General features: G+C 41.3%; 1 protein-coding gene across 1 annotated transcript in view; it reads right to left on the reverse strand.

Annotated features, from left to right (window-relative positions):
- MAST4 (microtubule associated serine/threonine kinase family member 4) overlaps window positions 1-19,950 on the reverse strand; it is a 550,485-nt gene that overhangs the window by 369,953 nt on the left and 160,582 nt on the right. Inside the window, exon 10 of the mRNA XM_024753080.1 lies at window positions 17,577-17,730. Within this exon, the coding sequence (XP_024608848.1) occupies window positions 17,577-17,730 (154 nt within the window). The remainder of the gene's footprint in view (window positions 1-17,576; window positions 17,731-19,950) is intronic.

The following is a 19,950-nucleotide window of genomic DNA, read 5'->3' on the forward strand; positions in this document are numbered from 1 at the left end:
AAGGCAATATTACTAACCACAAGGGCCTGAGGACAAAGTTAGGGGGATGCTTCAAAAGGAAGCTTGTAGCAAGCAGAGCAAACAGCAGATGCTAACAGTTTAGGGCAATCCCAGACTGACTGGGTCCATGACAATTATTTCACGAAGTCTCTAAAGCCCAATTCCACACCGTGAGAGAGCTAGGGACTGCGGAAAAATACCAGAACAAACATGTCTACCATGCAGAAATCAAAGCTGCTGGACAGACCGCAAGGCTATGGAGCAGCATCTCAAGCTGCCGCTGCCACTGTCAACTGCAGCTTTAAATCAAAAGTAACATTCAGAGTGAAATGCGCCAAGATGATTCAACGGGGTAGTGGTCTCTTTACCCTCAATTACAGAGAGCCACCCTGTTACCCTTGCCATCGAATGACAAAAGGGCAAAAAATGCCAACACGCAGTCTATTTTTAAATGGAAACAATTCAAATCTACACTTACAGAGAAATATATTTGCCCTCTCTTTTCTTTTCCCTTAACTTGTTCTTAAAGAAGAAATATTTCTTCTCACCTACCATGATTACCAAATTCTAATAAGGGAAGATAATAGGATCCTATGAGTTAATACACGAGACAGAGCTTAGTAAGCTTCAGTGTTCCTATTATTTTCAGTACATGCACTGCTGCCTTTCGGTATACCAACACCCAGCAACTTCTCCCATTCTGCTATGAGACCCAGCCCTCGCCAGCAAGTCCCTCTTGCACCTAGACCACCAAGGTAAGTCTCCCTTCAAGGGGTGATTGTATGGATTTAAAATTCTTATCAACACGTACAGAATGGTTTGGCTCTAAGCTCTAGCTGTACAGACCAAAGGCTAATGTTACAACTTAAAATTGATTTTTAAGGAAGTATTAAGTAGAGCCACTCTAATGAGAACATGGTAACAAGAATCTGACACCAAGCAGGATGTGTGAGTGAGGGCACCAGGGAGCTGGGTGGGGACGGTGTCTAAGCGACGCCAGGCACAGGTCAGAGCGAACATGTGCAATCTCGCCTCCCTCCATCCTTGTATTGAAATATAATTCAGCAGAAAGAATTGCTAGACATGTCTAAAGCCCCTGGGAAATGACAGATATTGATGAATGCTGTTGGGAAGATATATGGAAGGAAACGGCAGATAAATAGAACCATTTTTTCTCAGTCATTTTGCGGATATGTGGAGCAGCTGTTAAACTACCTGTCAGTTCCCTGTGCTCTCTTCCTCTGTCTCCTTCCTCACCCCCATGTGCATTCTCTAGCCCTTTCTAAACCCTCCCGGAGGACCAGTATCTTGCTCTCTTCAAAATAATCATCAAGCGAGTAGGAGTCATTTCCTCCTCCCCTGTCATAATCTGGCTGCTCAACCCAGTTAGCCCAACCCTTTCCAAAATGTCATTCTTTTTTGTTTGTTTGTTTTGTTTTTATTTATTTATTCCCAAAACGTCATTCTATCCTAATATGTTGGCTGCCCCCTGTGGATCCTGGAAAGACAGCTGACCCTTGAACAACACAGGCTTGAACTGCGCAGGTCCACTTATTTGTGGATTTTTTTCAAAGGTCAACACGCCAGTACTACACGATGTGGAAGGGTTGAATCTGCAGATATGGAACCACGGATGTGGAGGAACCATGGGTAGGGAGGGCAGGCTTTAAGCTGTTTGCAGATTTTTGACTTCACAGAGGGTTGGCCTCCCCAACCACCTTGTTCAAGGGTTGTTCAAGGGTCAACCGTACGTTCAATTTTTAAACTGCTGAAGTAAAACTGCTGAATTCAAATCCATTACCATTTGGCCCCAGTCACGAGACTCAAATCTAAAATTCAAAGCCTGACAACTACCATGTAGTGGCTCTGTGACCTTGTTAACCTCTTAAGCCTCAGTTTCCCATAAATGCTCTTTAAAAATGGACATGTTTGGGCTTCCCTGGTGGTGCAGTTGTTGAGAGTCCGCCTGCTGATGCAGGGGACACGGGTTCGTGCCCCAGTCCGGGAAGATCCCACAACATGATTGATCAACCTCCTGGGGCGACGGTGAGGACGATTTAGGATGTACACAGAGAGCATGTCATACCATCTGGCAAATAGAAGGCCCACAATAAACAATGACTTATTATCCCCTCTACTTTCCATTGCTAAACAACTCTTCCTGGCAACGGCACTCCTCCTCGATATCATTCTCAGGCTGGATCAAATACTCTCCAGCTCAGGGCCCTTCGGAGTAAGAGGCTCTCATTCCATTCACCAAGTGGACTCAAGAGCACAGAGTGGGAAACCAGTCAGACAGGGATTTGCACCCTGGTTTCACCATCTATTAGCTGCGAAACCCTTGATAAATTACTTTCCCTCTCTGAGCTTCTATGTCTAGACCTCCAGTGATGATGATCATAGGTAACACACACCAAGTGCCCAGCACCGTGTTGAACACACAGTGTGTGTTCCGTGGTGGCTCAGGTCCCTTCCAGGATGCTTTACCCATTTTGGCATCATTGGCATTGAATCTACAACCAGGGGCGTTGCTAGCCTTACCTTCCCCCCCATTAATCACCTGCTTCTATGGGGCTGCCTGCGTATAGGGTGCCACCTATTTCTGTACATAATATGCTTTTCTACATTGCAAACTCAGTGTCAGCTGGGACCGTATCTCATCTGTCTTTGTAGCCCCACCTCACAGCCCGCACACAGAAGCTACTGACAGTTTACAGGATCATATACTTATGCCTGCGCCTATTAACTCTCCACTCTGTCTCTCATTTATATTTCTCCCAGGGTTCGGATTTTTTCATTTTTGTTTAGCTCCCCATTGCCTAGAATGTTCAAATGTGGTTCAGTTGTTTGTTTTGTAACCATAGCAATAGTGAAAAAAGGCTCAGCGGCCTTAAACTTGATACAAGAACATCGTATCACTTCTCCTGGCTTTGATTTTCTCTTCTAAAACCCATCTCCAAAAGAGTCTGACTGTGTATATCCAAGGCCAACTGTTTAACCTGAGTACACGTGAGGACAATTTGCACTTAGTATCTTACTTTTTGAAGAAATTATGAATCCTACTCAGTAACGTTCTTTTGCCCACTAAGATGCTTTGATTGACACACCCAAATGTCACTGGCATCCTGAGATGCTAAACATTTCTGACAACTGCCCTACATCTAAACAGTTAGGACAGAGGCCAAGGAAGAACTGGGGATCAGGAGCTTTCCAAGAGAAACAAAAAGAACAAAGGCAGCCACAGGGGCATAAAATAGACTCCATATGACAGTCGAAGCAGAAATTTCCAGACAAGTCCAAATTTCCTAACAAGTTCTCTAGCTTTATTACAAGGAAACGTCTATTTACAATCTAATTCACTTAACGGTGTATTTCCATATATGTCTCTTTGGAATAGTTCCTAGTTTCATGTAAGCTTTTGTTCCAAACAGATTCCAAATTCTTCTTCCGTAATGTCTATGTGTGCCCCCTAAAGGACATATTATTTTTGTCTTAAGAAACCTTTGTTGATACTGATTAATGAATAAACAGGAAATCTAGAACAAAACTATACAATTTTTTCCCCCAAAATACTGCATAGGAGGTCTCCTCCAGCACCTCCAAATGGCAATCTATTAAAATGCCCTATTTCTGGGGTGGGAGATCTCAATCAAGGACTGTATAACCCTTACTAGGAAAGTTAATGTCCACTCTACCTGGTTTAAAAGCAATAAGATCTAGGAACCACTGTTATCCGAACTATAACCCTGTGCCTTGAATTAAGTTCTCACAAATCACTAAGCGCCTTGCAAAACATAACATTGCCCTTGTTTTTAAGAAGAGAAAATTTGAAGCCAAGATTAGCAGCATGATTGCCTCAAGCACTGCCTGGAAATTAATGACCAGTGTAGGGTTGGAGTTCAACCTTGCCATTTCTGGTCTCTTATGTAGCCCCTGACTTCTGAAAGTTCAGACGACATTAAGTAGCCTTGAACTCCAGGATCAGTGCTCATGTCTTAAAGTAACAGTATCACTACGCTACTTAACATTCCTTTTTAGGGAATTCAGTCATGCTTATGAGGAAATCAGTGTGCTCTGGCACTCAGCTAGGGGGCAGGTAGCTATTGGGTTGTTCCAATCATCCTCCAAATAGTCATCTTCAAGATCGAGAGCCTGATTATTTTCTTCTAGCCATTCATTAAATGCATTTAATCTCCTACTATTTAAATCCACCGAGAGCACTATAACCGTTGAAAGAATGGCAGTGGGCATATACACACAGACTTAACACACACCAAAGAGTATCATACGTCAGATCTGCTTATGGTTGTCCACAAAGCTGGTCCTGTCTCCAAGGTGACTGCAGGTAAAGGAGCGGAGGGCGGGGAGCATGAGAAAGGATAGTGTACTAACGTCTGTGTGTAAGACCCCTAGCATCTTGCCCCTCGTGCCATGCATGTACTTGTGAGACAACACGTCTGATAAAGCCTCAGTACAGAAGCCTTCCTGTAGTTACTGATAGAGTTGCCAGATTTCACAGAACTACAGGATGCCTAAATAAACTGGAATGCAAATAAACTGGATTATGTATACCACAAATATTACGTTGTACACGTCAATGCTAAAAATATTATTACCAGTCTCTCTGAAATTATCATTTAACTTAGTGTCATGTATTTTATCTGGCGACCCAATTCACTGAGCACTTAGGATTGGCAGTGCAGGAGGCTTTGCTTTGAGGGTTCAAGGAAAAGGTCCTCAAGGAATTTATAAAGTAGTAAAAGGGATTATAGGTCCACAGATAATAGGAAGTTAAAAGTGATCCATCCTGGAAGAAGAGGACAATGTAAGATGGTAGCAGGAAGGAGAGAGTGAACGTATAGCTGTGGAAGTGACGTGAAGGGGTTTGAGGTGGAATGTAAATGTGGCAAAGAATCATGAGCTTCATCTCGTTGTTTGTGCACCGAACATGGGGGTCTCATTGCTCTGGGTTTGTGCATGTATCACCTACCATCATTTTTATATTACTTATATATACCAGTGCAGCCAAAAGCTAGTAAAATGGAGTCAAAACAAAACAACAACAAAAATGCTTTGCACTGAGACTCCTAGCAAACAAAGCAAAGACAGAAACACAGTGGGATACCCAGCTCTCATTACTTAATAAAAGAAAGAACTCAAATTTGTCAGACCACACAACCTCTTTTTCCTCATTTTGAGCTCAGAGAAATGTGTTTCGGAGGTTTTAATAAAAGGGCGATGACATACATAATTCTCACTGTCGTCTAGAGTAATTTAGGGCAAAAATGCGGGCACCTCCTACATTATGGAACACTAAATAAAAACTGAGGGTGCAATGCTGTGTGTGCACGCATACCTGTGAACACATAATCAAAGTCCATGTATACACTTTACATACATACATGCCTCTCCTTTACAGGGACTTGGAAACTGGGAACTAAGGTACCTTAAGCAAAATTCTTACTCAAGTCTAACTTGGTGCAGTGTTAATAATTTACACAGTGGTCATGACTCCACCTGTATTCTTATTCAGAAAAAGGGAAACAGACGTTTAAATGGTATCATTCTCTCTTTTCAAAGGTTTTACCCATCAGGGATCAAGTCAACAAGGAGTTAAAAAGCAAGGAGTTGGGGGCTTCCCTGGTGGCGCAGTGGTTGAGAGTCCGCCTGCTGATGCAGGGGACGCGAGTTCTGGGAAGATCCCACACGCCGCGGAGCGGCTGGGCCCTTAAGCCATGGCCACTGAGTCTGCGTGTCTGGAGCCTGTGCTCCGCAACGAAAAAAAAAAAAGCAAGGAGGGGACTTACTTTCAGCTCTCCCTTCAGGCCCTGTTGGGATGCAGGAGACTGAGACAGTACTGTCAAAAAACAGAGAAATGATCTGGCTAGGCAGACACAAGAAAATAAATTTAGCCCTGACAATATGCATTGATTAAGTACTTGAATGACAATGGAACATGACAATGACAAATGCAGGCTACCACCACCAGAGTCATTAATACATCAGAAACACTAATTTTTACCAATCTTTAAACATCCCGGTTGGTGGCATTTGCATTTCTTTGCCTACTCTTTTTTGCCGCGGAGATGACAAAAAAGTCAGCTTCATTTTCAGTTTCCATCCAGGAAATTAAAAAAAAAAAAAGTCTACATTCCTGATCTTTGATTAGCCCCTGAAAATGAGTTTTATTTTTAATTTTTTTTAATGTATGCTTTTTTTAAAAAATTTTATTTATTTTTGCCTGTGTTGAGTCCTTGTTGCTGCGTGTGGACTTTTCTCTAGTTGCTGTTGTCTTAGATGTGGTGCTCGGGCTTCTCATTGCGGTGGCCTCTCTTATAGTGGAGCATGGGCTCCAGGCACGCGGGCCTCAGCAGTTGTGGCACACGGGCTCAGCTGCTCCACGGCATGTGGGATCCTCCCAGACCAGGGCTCGAACCCATGTACCCGGCACTGGCAGACGGACTCTCAACCACCGCACCACCAGGGAAGCCCTGAAAATGAGTTTCAAACAAGAGATGGATGGCCTGGTGTGCTCAGTTTCAGAGGACAGGACGTCACTGCCAGGCTCCTCTAGGGGAGAAGGTGGGCTTCCTTGCTCAACAGTGGAGAAAGGATGTAAGTGTAAAGGGAGAAAAGGAAGGAAAACCAGCCTCTGCAAAGACTCCCCCATCTCTCGTCTTGGTAGCTAAAAGTATTCACTATGCAAGGTCAAAGGGACCTTGAGAGTATCTGGTCCAACGCACTCATTTTACAAATTAGGAAACTGAGAACCAGAAATGAAGGCATAGCTACTTAGCGGTTGACTTGGGACAAGAATCTGGGCCTCAGATCCCCACTTCAGGCCCTGCTCATTACACCTCGAAAAATCAGTACAGGAGTTGTCGCGACGCTATCCCCACCCAGACAAGTCACTTGCTTTCCCATCTTTAAACCCCATTCAGTGTAACTCAGGTATTGCATTCTCCTTCGGATCTGCATCCCCCCCAGTCACTGTTTTCCAGAGGACTTATGTGTGGTCCAATGTACTGATTCCAGTACATGTGCAGTTAGCAGCCACATGCACCTCTGTGCAGCCGCACTGCAGTTGGATTGTATACAAGGAAATGTCACCACGAGAGCAGGCTACCTATGTCCAACTTCCTACATGGGTTCCAGTGTGGCAGGAAATGGCAGCACCCACCATCTTCCTTGCCTTCCCCGACCTCACCTCCCCTTCCCCAATAACTCAAAGAGCGCTATAGGTGGGATTTAATAAATAATTGATACTAATTTCCCATTATTTAAATTCATGTTTCATATTCTTACCTGTAAATACAATCAGTTCAACTTTTGTGGCTTTCTCATTTATGCTGAAGAGTCACAGGGATCTAAAACCACGTCTCTCTTAAAGACGATACATATACAAAACTGAGAAGACAAGCTCGGAACCAGCATGCTTTTCAGAACCTACAAGTACACAACGCATGAAGGAGAGGAAAACCACGCCCTGCATACCCAGGCCTCGGTCTATCCTATCAGCATTAAACAGATCTTCAGGGAAGTACTAGGAAAAAAATGGGGAGAAAAGAAGGAAAATGATTATGCTCCTTAAAAAATTTAACCCCTTGAAAAAATGCTTAAAAAGAAAACCTGAAATCAGTTTTCTATTCTAAATAAAATTTCAAGAACAGATTTTTGAGATATGGATTCAATAAACTCATTTTTTTCAATCAGGAATAACAGAAGTCCATTATTTATAGAATCACCCTAGAACACAAGAAATAAGGGGGAGAGACAAAGAGAAAGAGAAACAGAGAAAACTGGAGAGAGAAAAACTGTTTTGGGGATCCTAATATTCATACACCTTTGTTTTGTTTCTATTAAGTTTCTTCTTCAGCCTAATCGGTATAGAGAACTTCCTTATATATCTGGACACATACGGCCTTTAAATTAATGCCAGCAAAAACTTTAAATGACCACTAGACACTCTCTTCTTTGGGGTACTTGGAAGAATTTCAGTCACTGGGTTTGATCACATCCAACATACCCAGCCTAAGGTCAAGAAGGCCAACTCAGGGCTTCCCTGGTGGCGCAGTGGTTGAGAGTCTGCCTGCTAATGCAGGGGACACGGGTTCATGCCCCGGTCTGGGAAGATACCACATGCTGCGGAGCGGCTGGGCCCGTGAGCCATGGATTTGCAGGTGATAATGGTTTAGCTGTATGCAACTGATGTTCCTACCCTAGCAATCTTGAAATTCTGTATCACAATGATTTAAGGCCCAAGTTACCTTTTGCCTCGCAGAAGGTGCTTCAGGAAACTTAAATCAGGTCTTCCAGCAACAACACCTTCTTAATGAACACTCAGGACTAATTTTAAGTCCTTCAAATTCTATCTGGTACAGAAGTGAAAAACGGATTTCTGAAGAGCCGGACTCGCTGATGTAGCACGGCTCCCAGCGCTCTCTGGAGCTCATGCACACATCAAAGCAAACACCCCAGTCGCTCATCTGACTCTCAGTATAAGAGCAGCACATTCCAGTCCTCATGTCTTCATTTAGACTCTTTCCTTGATTCTCCTCTCATGCCTGACATCACCTCCTGGGATGCTTTTATTGGTGTCAAATGTCTGAAGGAGAGATTTGAGCTTCAAATAGGACTCTGCAGCCCGGCTCTGAACAAGGTGACCACTTGGCAATTCCCAAGCAGCAGGTGATCAGGGGCCTGGGAACCACCAAGTGATGCTCCCCCGTCAGTGGGAGCAATGACTCATGGGTAAGCCATCTGCATGGGCCATGAGCTACAGCAGAGGGCCCCCGGACAGACAGCCACTGGGAGGCAGCATCTGCCAAAGAAGCTGGCTAGCAGCTGCATGCCCCATTAAGGCAGAGTCTCAGGAGATCCTCCTACCCTGACAAGGAGATACCACAGACACAAAATACATCTACATTGCCATCTTCTAATTAGGACATAGGACATAGGAACAGTGAAGACAGCAAGTAGGTTTAAAGGCTACTTAAAATCATGCACCTTCACCAGAAAGAAGATGCTCATGGATTTGCCTCTTGATCGCTTGGTGACTCAGAAAAAATAGGTAGAGACACTCTCCAGACTCATAAACCACTGTGGAGGAAGTACACGATGGTACAAGTTCTAAAAGAACACTAAAGCCATGTAAAAGAATTCCTGCCCCCAGTTATATGCCCTCAGCATAGAAAATTTGTAAGTATTGAGAAACAGTAAAACAAATAGAAGCCAGATGTTTTTAAGCCAGTAAAATCCTAAGTGCAAATTATCTAGGTTCTTTTCCCTGTTGGCCCAAAGCCAAGAATCCAAACTGACAGCATCATTGTCTTTACAACAACTGTAAAGACCTTTACCTTTTAAAAGTTTTAAAACTTGACAGATTTCAAAAGTATGAACATATCGGTCATCCTTCGTGGGCTGGTTAAGTCGAACAGCCCACCCACTGCTCGGTCCACAGTCCCACCACACTTCCAAGCTCCCATGGGCTTTGGCTCTACCCCTGGAGAATCCCACGCTGGGCACCAAAACCCCCTGACTCTTACACAGCTCAGCTCCACCCTCCCCATGGCTCTCCTGAGTTGACCCTGGACCAGGTCCCTCTGCTATATTCTGTGGAACTGATGTTCCCAGTTCACAAATTTCCCTGGTGTCTTAACATTTCCCTCAAACATGTACACTGACTTCACTTTCAATTCATGATCACAGACCTTGAATGGGCTGTCAGTGCTTCCAAGAAACCCTACTACATTTATAGTCTGCCTTCCTATTCTCTAAGAACATTTCAGACTTCCTTCTCTAGTCAATTCCCACAGAACCCTCCCGAAGCCCACACAGATATCTCATACTGCAGAGAAGTGAAGCCACTGAATCAATTAAACTTCCTGCTTTTTTATGAAAAGAAAATTTATTAAAATCACTGATCTGGAAAGGGAATATTTTAAAATTAAACTTATTTTGAAGTAACTGTGGGTTTGCATGCAGTTGTAAGAAATAATGCAGAGAGATCCAGGTATCCTTTACCCAGTGTCCCTCAATGCTAACATCTTTCAAAACTATGGTGTACAATCACAACCCCGATAATGACATTGCTACAGTCAAGATACAGAACATTTCCACCATTGCAGAATCCCTCATGTTGCCCGCTCATAGCCACACCTACTTCCTTCCCATGTCCTCCTCCTTAAGTCCTGACAACCACTCATCAGTTCTCTACTTCTATAATTCTGTCATTTCAAGAATATGATATAGAAATGGAATTACACAGCATGTAACCTCTTGGGGGTTTTTTTTGTTTTGTTTTGTTTTTGTTTTCTAACTCAGCCTAATTCTTTGGAGATTCACCCAGGTTGTCACGTGCATCACCTGCCGTATCAGTAAACAAAGGATGGTGCAGCCATCCAGCCAGCAGCCACTGCAGCTGCCTCCCAACTGTGTACCCTGAGGGAATTCAGGGTGGAGAAAAGCAGGATTCTGGCCCTAGATAGTAAAGGTGCATATCAAAGGAATGATTTCAGAGTCCAGGCTCTTGCATCTTCCCATACACCGAAGAAAAGAAAAGCGCTAAATTCATTCGAGATGTGTGTTTTTCTTTAACTAACAGTAATCTTTGGCTATCCCTACTACCTGTTTTTGTTATTGTTGTTTCCGAAAACTGTTAAATATCCTGGCTTCTTCCTTACCTCCTCGCAGCAGTTCCTCAGAGCCATCTGACAGGCTGCCTCCCAGGTTTAAGTCCTCAGCAAGTCCACCGAATAAAACATAGTTCTCAACTTCTAGGTTGTGCTTTTTTTTTTTTTTTCAGTAGACAATTGGTAGTTTGTTCCTTTTTATTGCTGAGTAGTATTTCATGGTATAGATGTACCTAAACTACCTGCTTTTGCATCCATTTTCTCCTCCTTCCTCCTGTTAGAATGAAGGAAGTACCTCTCCCTACAAAGGCCAACCATTGGACATGTGCTCTGGATACCCTGCCAGGTGCTTCCACAGCACTTGACTTCTCTGGTTATCATCTCTTTCTTCTGAACCATCCTCAACACCTTACAAACATGCTTGCCTGGTTCCCACATTACAGTGGTCCCCTCTGACCCCTCATGCCCTTCCAGCTCACACTCGTTTTCTCTAGTCTCTTATAACTGTACAATTTCTCAGAAGAGCTGTCTACACTCTCATCAACACATCAGGTACCTCGAAGTCCTTCATTACTGTTTGCTCCTAAGCCAGTTCACTCTAGCTGCCATCCACACTTCAGCACCTTCCTCCTCAAGGTTTCCAGTGACTTACACTGTTGAATCCAATGGCAACTTCTTAAGATGTCCTCATCTTATTCTCTTAGATGATGCCAATCCTTTCCTTCTCAAAATATGCCTCTTGCTTCTATTACTGCACAGTCCTCCCTGGACATTCTGATCTAACATGCCCCACAGGCATTTCAGACCTAACATACTGAAAACTAATCACACCCAATTTCTTTATTAAAACCTATTTCTCAGTCTTCCCTGATTTTGTAAATGCCATATTTCCCTTGCCTCTTGTGTAGCTGGACTCAGAGGCCACAGTCCAGCAGGGACCATACTTCCTAGCACTCCCCCAACAGAAGCACCAGCCTTGAATTTGGCTTTGACCATGTGAGAGGATCTTGCCAAACAAATGCGAATGGAAATAAAGTGTGTCTCTTCCAGGATGGGACTTTTAGGAAGTTTTTCTTCTCTGTCCACTTCTACCAGCTGGAAGCAGAATGTGGAGGCCGTAAATAAGAGCCAGAGCAGAAGGTGGAAGGAATGCGGGTCCCTAACTCACCAGGAGGGAGAGAACTGCCTCATAATCCAAAACACTTACATGAGCTAGAAATATGTGACAACTGTGTTAAGCCCCAGAATTTTTTTGGTTTGCTCGCTCTAGCACGTGGTGTTATCCTAATACACACCATTTTCACATAGGCATTCTTTTGATGGTATTACAAACATGAAGAAATCCAGAGCATATACGAGAGTATTCAGGTGCAATATTTACTGAATACCAAGGCTACCTATAACATAGTTATGTTTCATGTAAATTTGCTTTAATCTAAATTCTGTCAGACTTGCCCACTATGCTAAGGAGGCCCTTAGGATGAGAAACCCATTAAACTCTACACAGCACTTAAACAGAATAGCCTTCAAGTTAATTTTAAAGAAAAGAATGTTTTCTGGCATTGTGTGGTTTGTTTTTCCTTTCCCTCTTGAAGTAAAATTCATTTTGAAATGTGTTTTTTTGAATTTTCAGATGTTATCCCCAACAAGTAGGAAAAATCTCTCAAGTTTTTCCCCCAGATGGAATACGACGATGCTAACAGTTTTAGAAGTTCTAATTTATACTGTCTACAAAGTTGATTTCCTATTATTGTGTGCAAGTGACACACATACAAAGATTCCTCTTTGTTTTACATTCCAAACAACCCAAATATGTTTTGAAAACCACAATTCTCTGCATAAGAAAAGGAAGTCTTCCTTCATTTTCTGCGTGTTAGGACTACAACACACAAACATCACAGCTGTGGAATGCAGGAGTAGGATTCAGCGCAATCATTTTTTTTTTTAACATCTTTATTGGAGTATAATTGCTTTACAATGGTGTGTTAGTTTCTGCTTTATAGCAAAGTGAATCAGCTATACATATACATATATCCCCATATCTCCTAGGGCAATCATTTGCATATCAAGAAGCCAGGAGTCAAGATCCTGAGGTTCTGCCCTTCATTCTGCAGCTTCCTTGCTGTGAACTGTCAGGCACATTACCACTTAGGCCCAGATTTAAGAATCCGTATGATTTGAATAATGCTTCTATTTCTCATCAGGGGGCTGCAAAGCTCAGTCAATGTTTACACGATGCTTCGGGGTGCCTATTTAGCAAACTGCAGGCCATGAAGATATAAAACATCATCAGCTTCAAAAAAAGAAAAAAAATCCAGGCAGGGATGGGCATGGTGAACACTAGGTCTGTTGTTTAAACACCAGCCCTGCGTAAAAGGTACTGGTTGTTTTTTCCTCTGATCTAATCCTGTTAGTCATTCAAAATTTTAGTTGAGGAAGAAAATGTCAAAAGTTCCATCAAGGGTTTCTGCATGGTAGAATTATGGGCTTACAGCTTTTTCCTTTATGGTGCTCTGTATTTTCTGAACTGTCCACATGGAACACATATTATTTTCTTTTCTTTTTTTTTTTTTTTTTTTTTGATCGGCAGGCGGACTCTCAACCACTGCGCCACCAGGGAAGCCCCATATTACTTTCTTAATTGAAAAATTGGTAAATGTAAATATTTTCACTCTATAAGACTGTTTTTAAAGAGAGACGAAAGCTAACTATGTCAGACTGAATTATTGGTGCCAATTCTTTGCTTCCCCCCGGGAGTGTTATAGATCTGCATCTTTGCCAAGGTATCATGGTGGGTGGAGCATGCCTCTGCCCATTGATGCTGGGCTTGGCCATGTGACTTGCTTTGGCCAATGGAAAGTTAGCAGACATGGTGCCAGCAGAGGCTTGAAACCTGCCTGTGCAGGTGGACGTGCACACGCTTGCTCCTGTCTCTTACCAGGAGAACATAATACCTTGGGTAGCTTCTGGCTCAAGGAAGAAGAGAGACACGTGGAGCAGATCTAGACCCAGACTGCATCCTAGAACCAATCACAGCAGAGCCCAGGTTAAATAACCCAAAACCCAGGTGATCCGCAGCCACAGGAGAAAAAAGGGAATATGTACTGTTGTCTGAAAGTGAAACTTTGTGGTTATGTAGCATTATTGTTGTCAACTGGTACACCACCTAATACCACAAAAAAACTCAGGGGCAAAAGCAACTCATGGATTGAATTGCAGGGTATAAAAAGGGCCATGTAGCAACCTTCACTTGCCCAATTATAAAGGGGACCAAGTCAACCATAATCCCAGTTTGAGAAAACTCTTTAGTAGACAGGAGTTGTTTTCCTTCCTTTCATTAAATATATAATTATTTAATTACAATTATATTAAGTCCTATGAAAAGATGAGTCCATTCAACAATGAGATTTCCCATTAAAAATATATTGAGTTTTTCAATGTTAAAATGTATTTTTTCACAACATGATTTAATGTTTATAATTGTTTTCCACTTTATGTGTATTACATATTATGTTTCACCAGTATTCTTTTGCCAGATATCTAGATTTTAGATAATATGCGATTTTAATTATTATAAGTGGTGCTGCTCTAAACATAACTAAAGTTAATTCTCTACACATATTCACGACTATTTCCTTGTGATGAAATCTGAGGAACAGAATGGCTGGATTAAGGAATATGTAAATTTTAAAGTTTTTACTATGTCTTAATTGTCTAGTTTTAATTTACTATTGTAATTAATGGACCAGGATCCATACAGATTGAGTCAGCCCCAGATATTAACTGAGCACAAATTTTCCAATTAATTGAAAAAAAAAAAATTACTCGAACTAATCCTGCTGGAATATATTGAAAACCTATTGGGTACCAGCTGTACTAGGCACAGTGTAGTGGCCACAAGTACAGACTGTGGAGCCACAACACCTGGGTTCAAATCTTGGCTCTGCTGTTTCTGAGCATCGTGACCTGTCTGTGCCTCAGTGTTCTCATGTGTAAAATGGGTATAAGAGTGCCTCCCTCATAAGTGCACAGAGATGTTGTAAGGATTAAATAAGTCAATAAATGTAATTCCCTAAAAGCTGTGCCTGCCACATAGTAAAGTCTTCGTGTCAGCTGTCATTAGGGATGAATAGATGAAAAGGTCACAGACCTTCCTCTCAAAGACCTAAGGGTTTAGTGAAACTTATAAAGGCTAATTGGGTGGCAAAATTTTCAAAATATAAATTAAGCCTTCACATAGTCTTTGTTTCAAAGAAAACAGTAGAAAACTGCTAAAGGAAAACAAACCTTGGAATAAAACAAAGTTAAACAATAGGAAGGCGGCTGGTCTTAAAGTTACAGAAACTATCAGGCACAAACTTATGACGTCAAAACCAGTTTGACATAAGTTTAGCGACAAGGTCTATTCCAAGGGAAGATCATATGTGATTATTTACAGTTGCCTAAAACTAGTGGAAACCATGTTTCTTAATGATCAGGAATGATGCTTTCTTCTCGCTGCTCTAACACCTGATACTAGCACAGTGCCTGACACAAAGCAGAAACTCAGTTGATAAGGGTTTCAAACTGATGTTCACAAGACCAAGTTATCCATAAACTGCAAATATCCTAAATTCAATTTGTTATGCACCAATACTAATAGCCACCATTACTGGGCTAACTGCTTTGTATGTGTTACTTCATTAAATCCTCAGCTAAGCTATGTAGACGACCAACTAAGAATGTTTTCTTCATATTCCAAAATCACTTTCAAGCTACTGTTTTTTAAAACAGGCTGATGTTCAAGAGATTTTTTTTAAAAAGCTCTCCTAAGGAGTATTAAACGTTTTTGACAATTATCTGACCAAAAATTAATTAACTAAAATAATTTTGTCTCAAGCTAAATTGTAAAAGGTTAGCTAGAATTGCTAGAGCTGCTGAGATTTTGAAATGGGAATCAAGTTCAGCCTTTCTTTTTTATTTTTTAAAGGTAAAGGCCAAATTTCATGTTTCTGGTCATATATCTGCATCAAGTGCTATACCTTTGCATTATTTTAAAGTTTTAAGTAAACGGATTTAGCAAAAATTGGAGCAACCATTACTCCCCCCCTCCTATTGGTCAAAAAGTTTAACCAAAGTAAGTAAATTCCCTAAGTGAAATTAGTAAGTAAGGGGTGAGCCTTTTAACGGTTAAGGTTTAATTTCTCCTGCTAAAAAACTAAGGGTTAGACTAAATCTTTAGGATCTCCTACTTAAAAAAGCAAATATTCTGCATTTATAGAAATGAAAGCAAAGGAAAATGTCCTAACAAGCATTAAAAGAACATCAGTAAAACTCAAGTGTGAATATTTGCCCTAATTTTAATGAAGTGCAGCCATTTTTTGATGAATTTTTTCCCCTTGGCCTAAAGTCAGCTTCACCCTACACCTCAGCAGTGTGCCACAGTGGGTCACATGTTCTAGACTCTGCGCTGATCATGGTACAGAAGCATTTCTGCTCCCAGAAATTTCATCTCCAAAAAGTCAAAATCCCTAATTCTCCAAAAAAATGAAGAACTCAACTTGTTCTCCAGGTCATTTATGAACTGGCAGACAAGACTGTCATATGTGGAGAAAACTTTATTGTTAAAAAACAATAAAGTTTCTCTAAAATATTTACATTTAGAGGAAAAAGCTCTCAGAATGAAAAAACAGAAATCTAACCTTCAGTGATTTAAAATTAAGTTTAATAACATGAAAATTTATACGGGAAATTATTTTTTAAAAAAACATGCTTTAAGTTATTTTAATTTGGCTATCTTTCAAGCCAATAAAAGTTATCTATAGATTTTCTAGATTTTAATTTTTTAAGTAATTACATTTTCACAACACAATTTAAACATGGGTGAAAGGAAAAAAATGGGTGCAAAATTTAAACAAGCACTTCACAAAAGGAGAAATATGAATGTCCAATGAGCACATGAAAAGATGTCTGACATCATTCAGTCATCAAGAAAATACAAATTAAAAACAGAAAGTGATACGACTACTAACCCATTTAAATGGCTAGAATTTAAAAAAACTGGCAATACCACAGATGGCCAAGGATGCAGAGCAATTAGTTCATTCACCTGTTGCTGGTGGGAATGTAAAATGGTACCCTTTTGGAAACAGTTTGGCGGTTTCTTATGAGGTTCAACATACACTATGGATACACCTAACAACATAGATGCGTCTTAAAAACAAACTGAGCGAAAGAAGCCAGACACAAAAAAGCATGCAATGTATGATTCCATTAGTATAAAATTCTTAAGATAAATCTAATCTATAGTGACGAACAGCAGCTCGGGGGGTGCCTAGGCCCAAAGAAGGGGCAAGGGAACATGTTATAGCTTGACTTTGGTGGTAATTACACTGGGGTGTAAATTCGCTAAAACCCATCCACATGTACACTTAGAATGGGTACGTTTTATTTTATGTAAATTATACTTCAGTTAAGTTTACTAATATAATCCTCAATTTAATGGCTCTCTGAATTGGATTAGGTTGTACCAAATGGTCTGTGGAGGGGCAGGTACATTCTAAGGGGCTGATTTTCACACAGGGAACTCCACTGTCATTGGGGACACACTACAGTTGTCCCCACCTATCCACGGGGATTGGTTTTAGGACTCTCACAGATGTTCAAGTCCCTTATATAAAATGGCACCGTATTTGTTTATCAACTATGCATGTACTCCCGGATACTTTAAGTCATCTTTAGATTACTCATAATACCTAATACAACGTAAATGCTGTGTAGATAGTTGCCAGCAGAGGGCAAATTCAAGTTTTGCTTTAGGGAACTTTCCGGAAATTTTTTTTTTTTTTTAATATTTTCCATCTGTAGGTGGTTGAATCTGTGGATGTGGAACCCGTGGATACAGAGGGCCAAGTGTACTGTATAAATGTAACCCCCTCTCTTAAACAAGTCACCCATGCGACTCACCAGTCAGAGCACCCCCCAGGCTTCCCCGCCGCAGCTGTCTTCCATCCTCACTCAGCTGTCTTTTAAACTTCAGCGACTTGCCAGGGCCGGAAGCCACGTCTGGGTTGCTGCATTTCCGAAATGGCATGGGCGGAGGGGATAGTATGTGGTCAAGCTGCAGAGAGAAGGACAGTGACATCACTTCCTGGGGATGCTCTCAACCAGAATGAAAGACACCACACCCCTCCCCACCAGGCATACTTTCTTCCCTCTTTTCCTTCTCTAAATCCCTCTCTCCTAACACTGTTTTGAATTTGGCTGGTTTAGAGACTTCAGGGTTCCACTGTTGGGTCTTCCATCTGAAAAAGTATCTGGCTTGCTGCAAAACCTCCACTGCTGTGTTTTTCAAGCGAATCAGTGGGTCATGGCGTATTAGTGGATCATGAAATCAAGTTTAGTAGATGGTGACCAGCAGAACAGAAATTATCAGAGTCCAATGAAGGAAGGAAAAGAATCATTTCATGAAATGGTTAAGTTACACATGTATGTGTGTGTATCCAGAGTCATTATGTAAAATATATCTTTCTGTGGGCCATGATCCTCCTAAAAAAAATGAAGAATATCGCTCTATAGATTCTACAGAGAATCCATAGATCACTTTAGTTGTTCACAAAAGAAAATTCACAAGCTTTCGGTACTCACAAATATATGTAGGGAAGGGAACTTTCTAAGCACCACAGCCCTTAATGGAAATTAATATGTCCTGATACCACTTCATAGCTTTTTAAAAGAAAACCTGTCACAAGAGTCATAGAAACCAAAGTCACTTCAAAAGACAGCTTTCTACAAAAGAATCCCTTGTGTCACAACACTTATTTCAATATCTGTCCTGCTTTCAGAAGAAAACCTCTCATACCTGAATAGAGCCCTATGTTTTAAAATGTTCTCCTTCAGGTAGGTATATATGCGTGTATATGTGTCTAGATAGTTATTAAAGACAAAAATATTAACGTGCACGTGCATATACCCAGATAGCTATTAAGAATAAAAATGAAGTACAAAAAATATTCATGGATATTCCAACTGCCACAGAGAAGAGCCAGCTTCATAGAAATTTAAAAACAAACAAGAGTTGGGTAACACTGCTCAAAGCTAGGCATTTTTAGGGATGCTTCACTGAGATTTGTTTTGTTTTCCTGGGTAGGAAGAAGGTCATCTGCTTATACCTGTCAGAATTTTTTCAGATTAAGACTCTCATGGGTGCATTTACAGGAAAAGGAAATTCATGGATGAAGTCATCTATGTGTCTGTCTATGCCATGCAGCATATTCAAAACCATGGCACAAAAAGAAATCTGACCTTGCCTATGAGTAACTCCTCTCAAGCCAGTTGAAATGAAATAGACTACGCTCACTCAGCTGTTACATGATGTCAACTCTCCCCCAAGCTCAGCTGTATTCATTAGAAACACAGAACAGCTGGATTTCAAGCACTTGTCAATCAGTACCATCTGAAATTCACTGCCAGTCAGTATTTTACTGTATTTCATTGCCACTTAGTAGTTTAGTGAGAGGTCCTCAACAAACTAGAGGCGCATCCACTCCAGGACCTGCCCTGATCAGCAGGGAAAGGGAATTGCAGATTGTACTTTTGGAAGTATTTGTTAGGGCTGCTGTTCATTACATCCGCGTCCTACTTAGAACGGCCTCCAAGAGCGAATTTCTGTCTAGCGTTAGACACTTTGCCCTTAAACCTTACAGACAATGAAATGTAGCAAGGGCACCTTGGACAGTAACACACCAGCTACTAGAAAACGCAGAACCCAGTCAGGGGTCCAAATGCAGTCAGTCCATTACACAACACAGAGGTTAATTTTGCCTCCTTCTTAGCTCTATTTTATGCCCTTATCCCCGTTTTTTTTTCTTTTTTTTTTTCTGCCAATATTTTGGGGAAATTTTAAGGAAATTTGAAACAACAGAAAAGTTGTAAGATTAGTATAATAAAAACCATGTTCCCTTGACCAGTGGTGAATTGTTAACTTCCGCCCATGACTTTTACTCCTTCTCTCTCTCTCTCTCTCCCTCCCCCCTCCCTCTCTCTCTCTCTCCACCCCCCCTTTCTCTTTGCCCTACCACCCCTATAGTGAGAGTTAGTTGCAGACATTGTGGATTTTTACCCCTCAATACTTTGGCCTGCCTCTTCAAATAACAAGGACACTGTCTTAAATTCTCCTGCCCTGTATTAAATGTATTCTTCTAAGATGTCTCAAATCTTCTGTTATCAAGGGAAGTATAAATACTAGGGAAAAAATAAAATACGTGGACTTAATATTAAAAATTTGCTTTTACAGCGAAAGAAAAACATGCAGCCACAAGGTGGCAATGTGTCATAGACA

This window comes from Neophocaena asiaeorientalis, unplaced genomic scaffold, assembly GCF_003031525.2.
Source record: "Neophocaena asiaeorientalis asiaeorientalis breed wild unplaced genomic scaffold, Neophocaena_asiaeorientalis_V1.1 scaffold399, whole genome shotgun sequence".
Taxonomy (NCBI): Eukaryota; Metazoa; Chordata; class Mammalia; order Artiodactyla; family Phocoenidae; genus Neophocaena; species Neophocaena asiaeorientalis.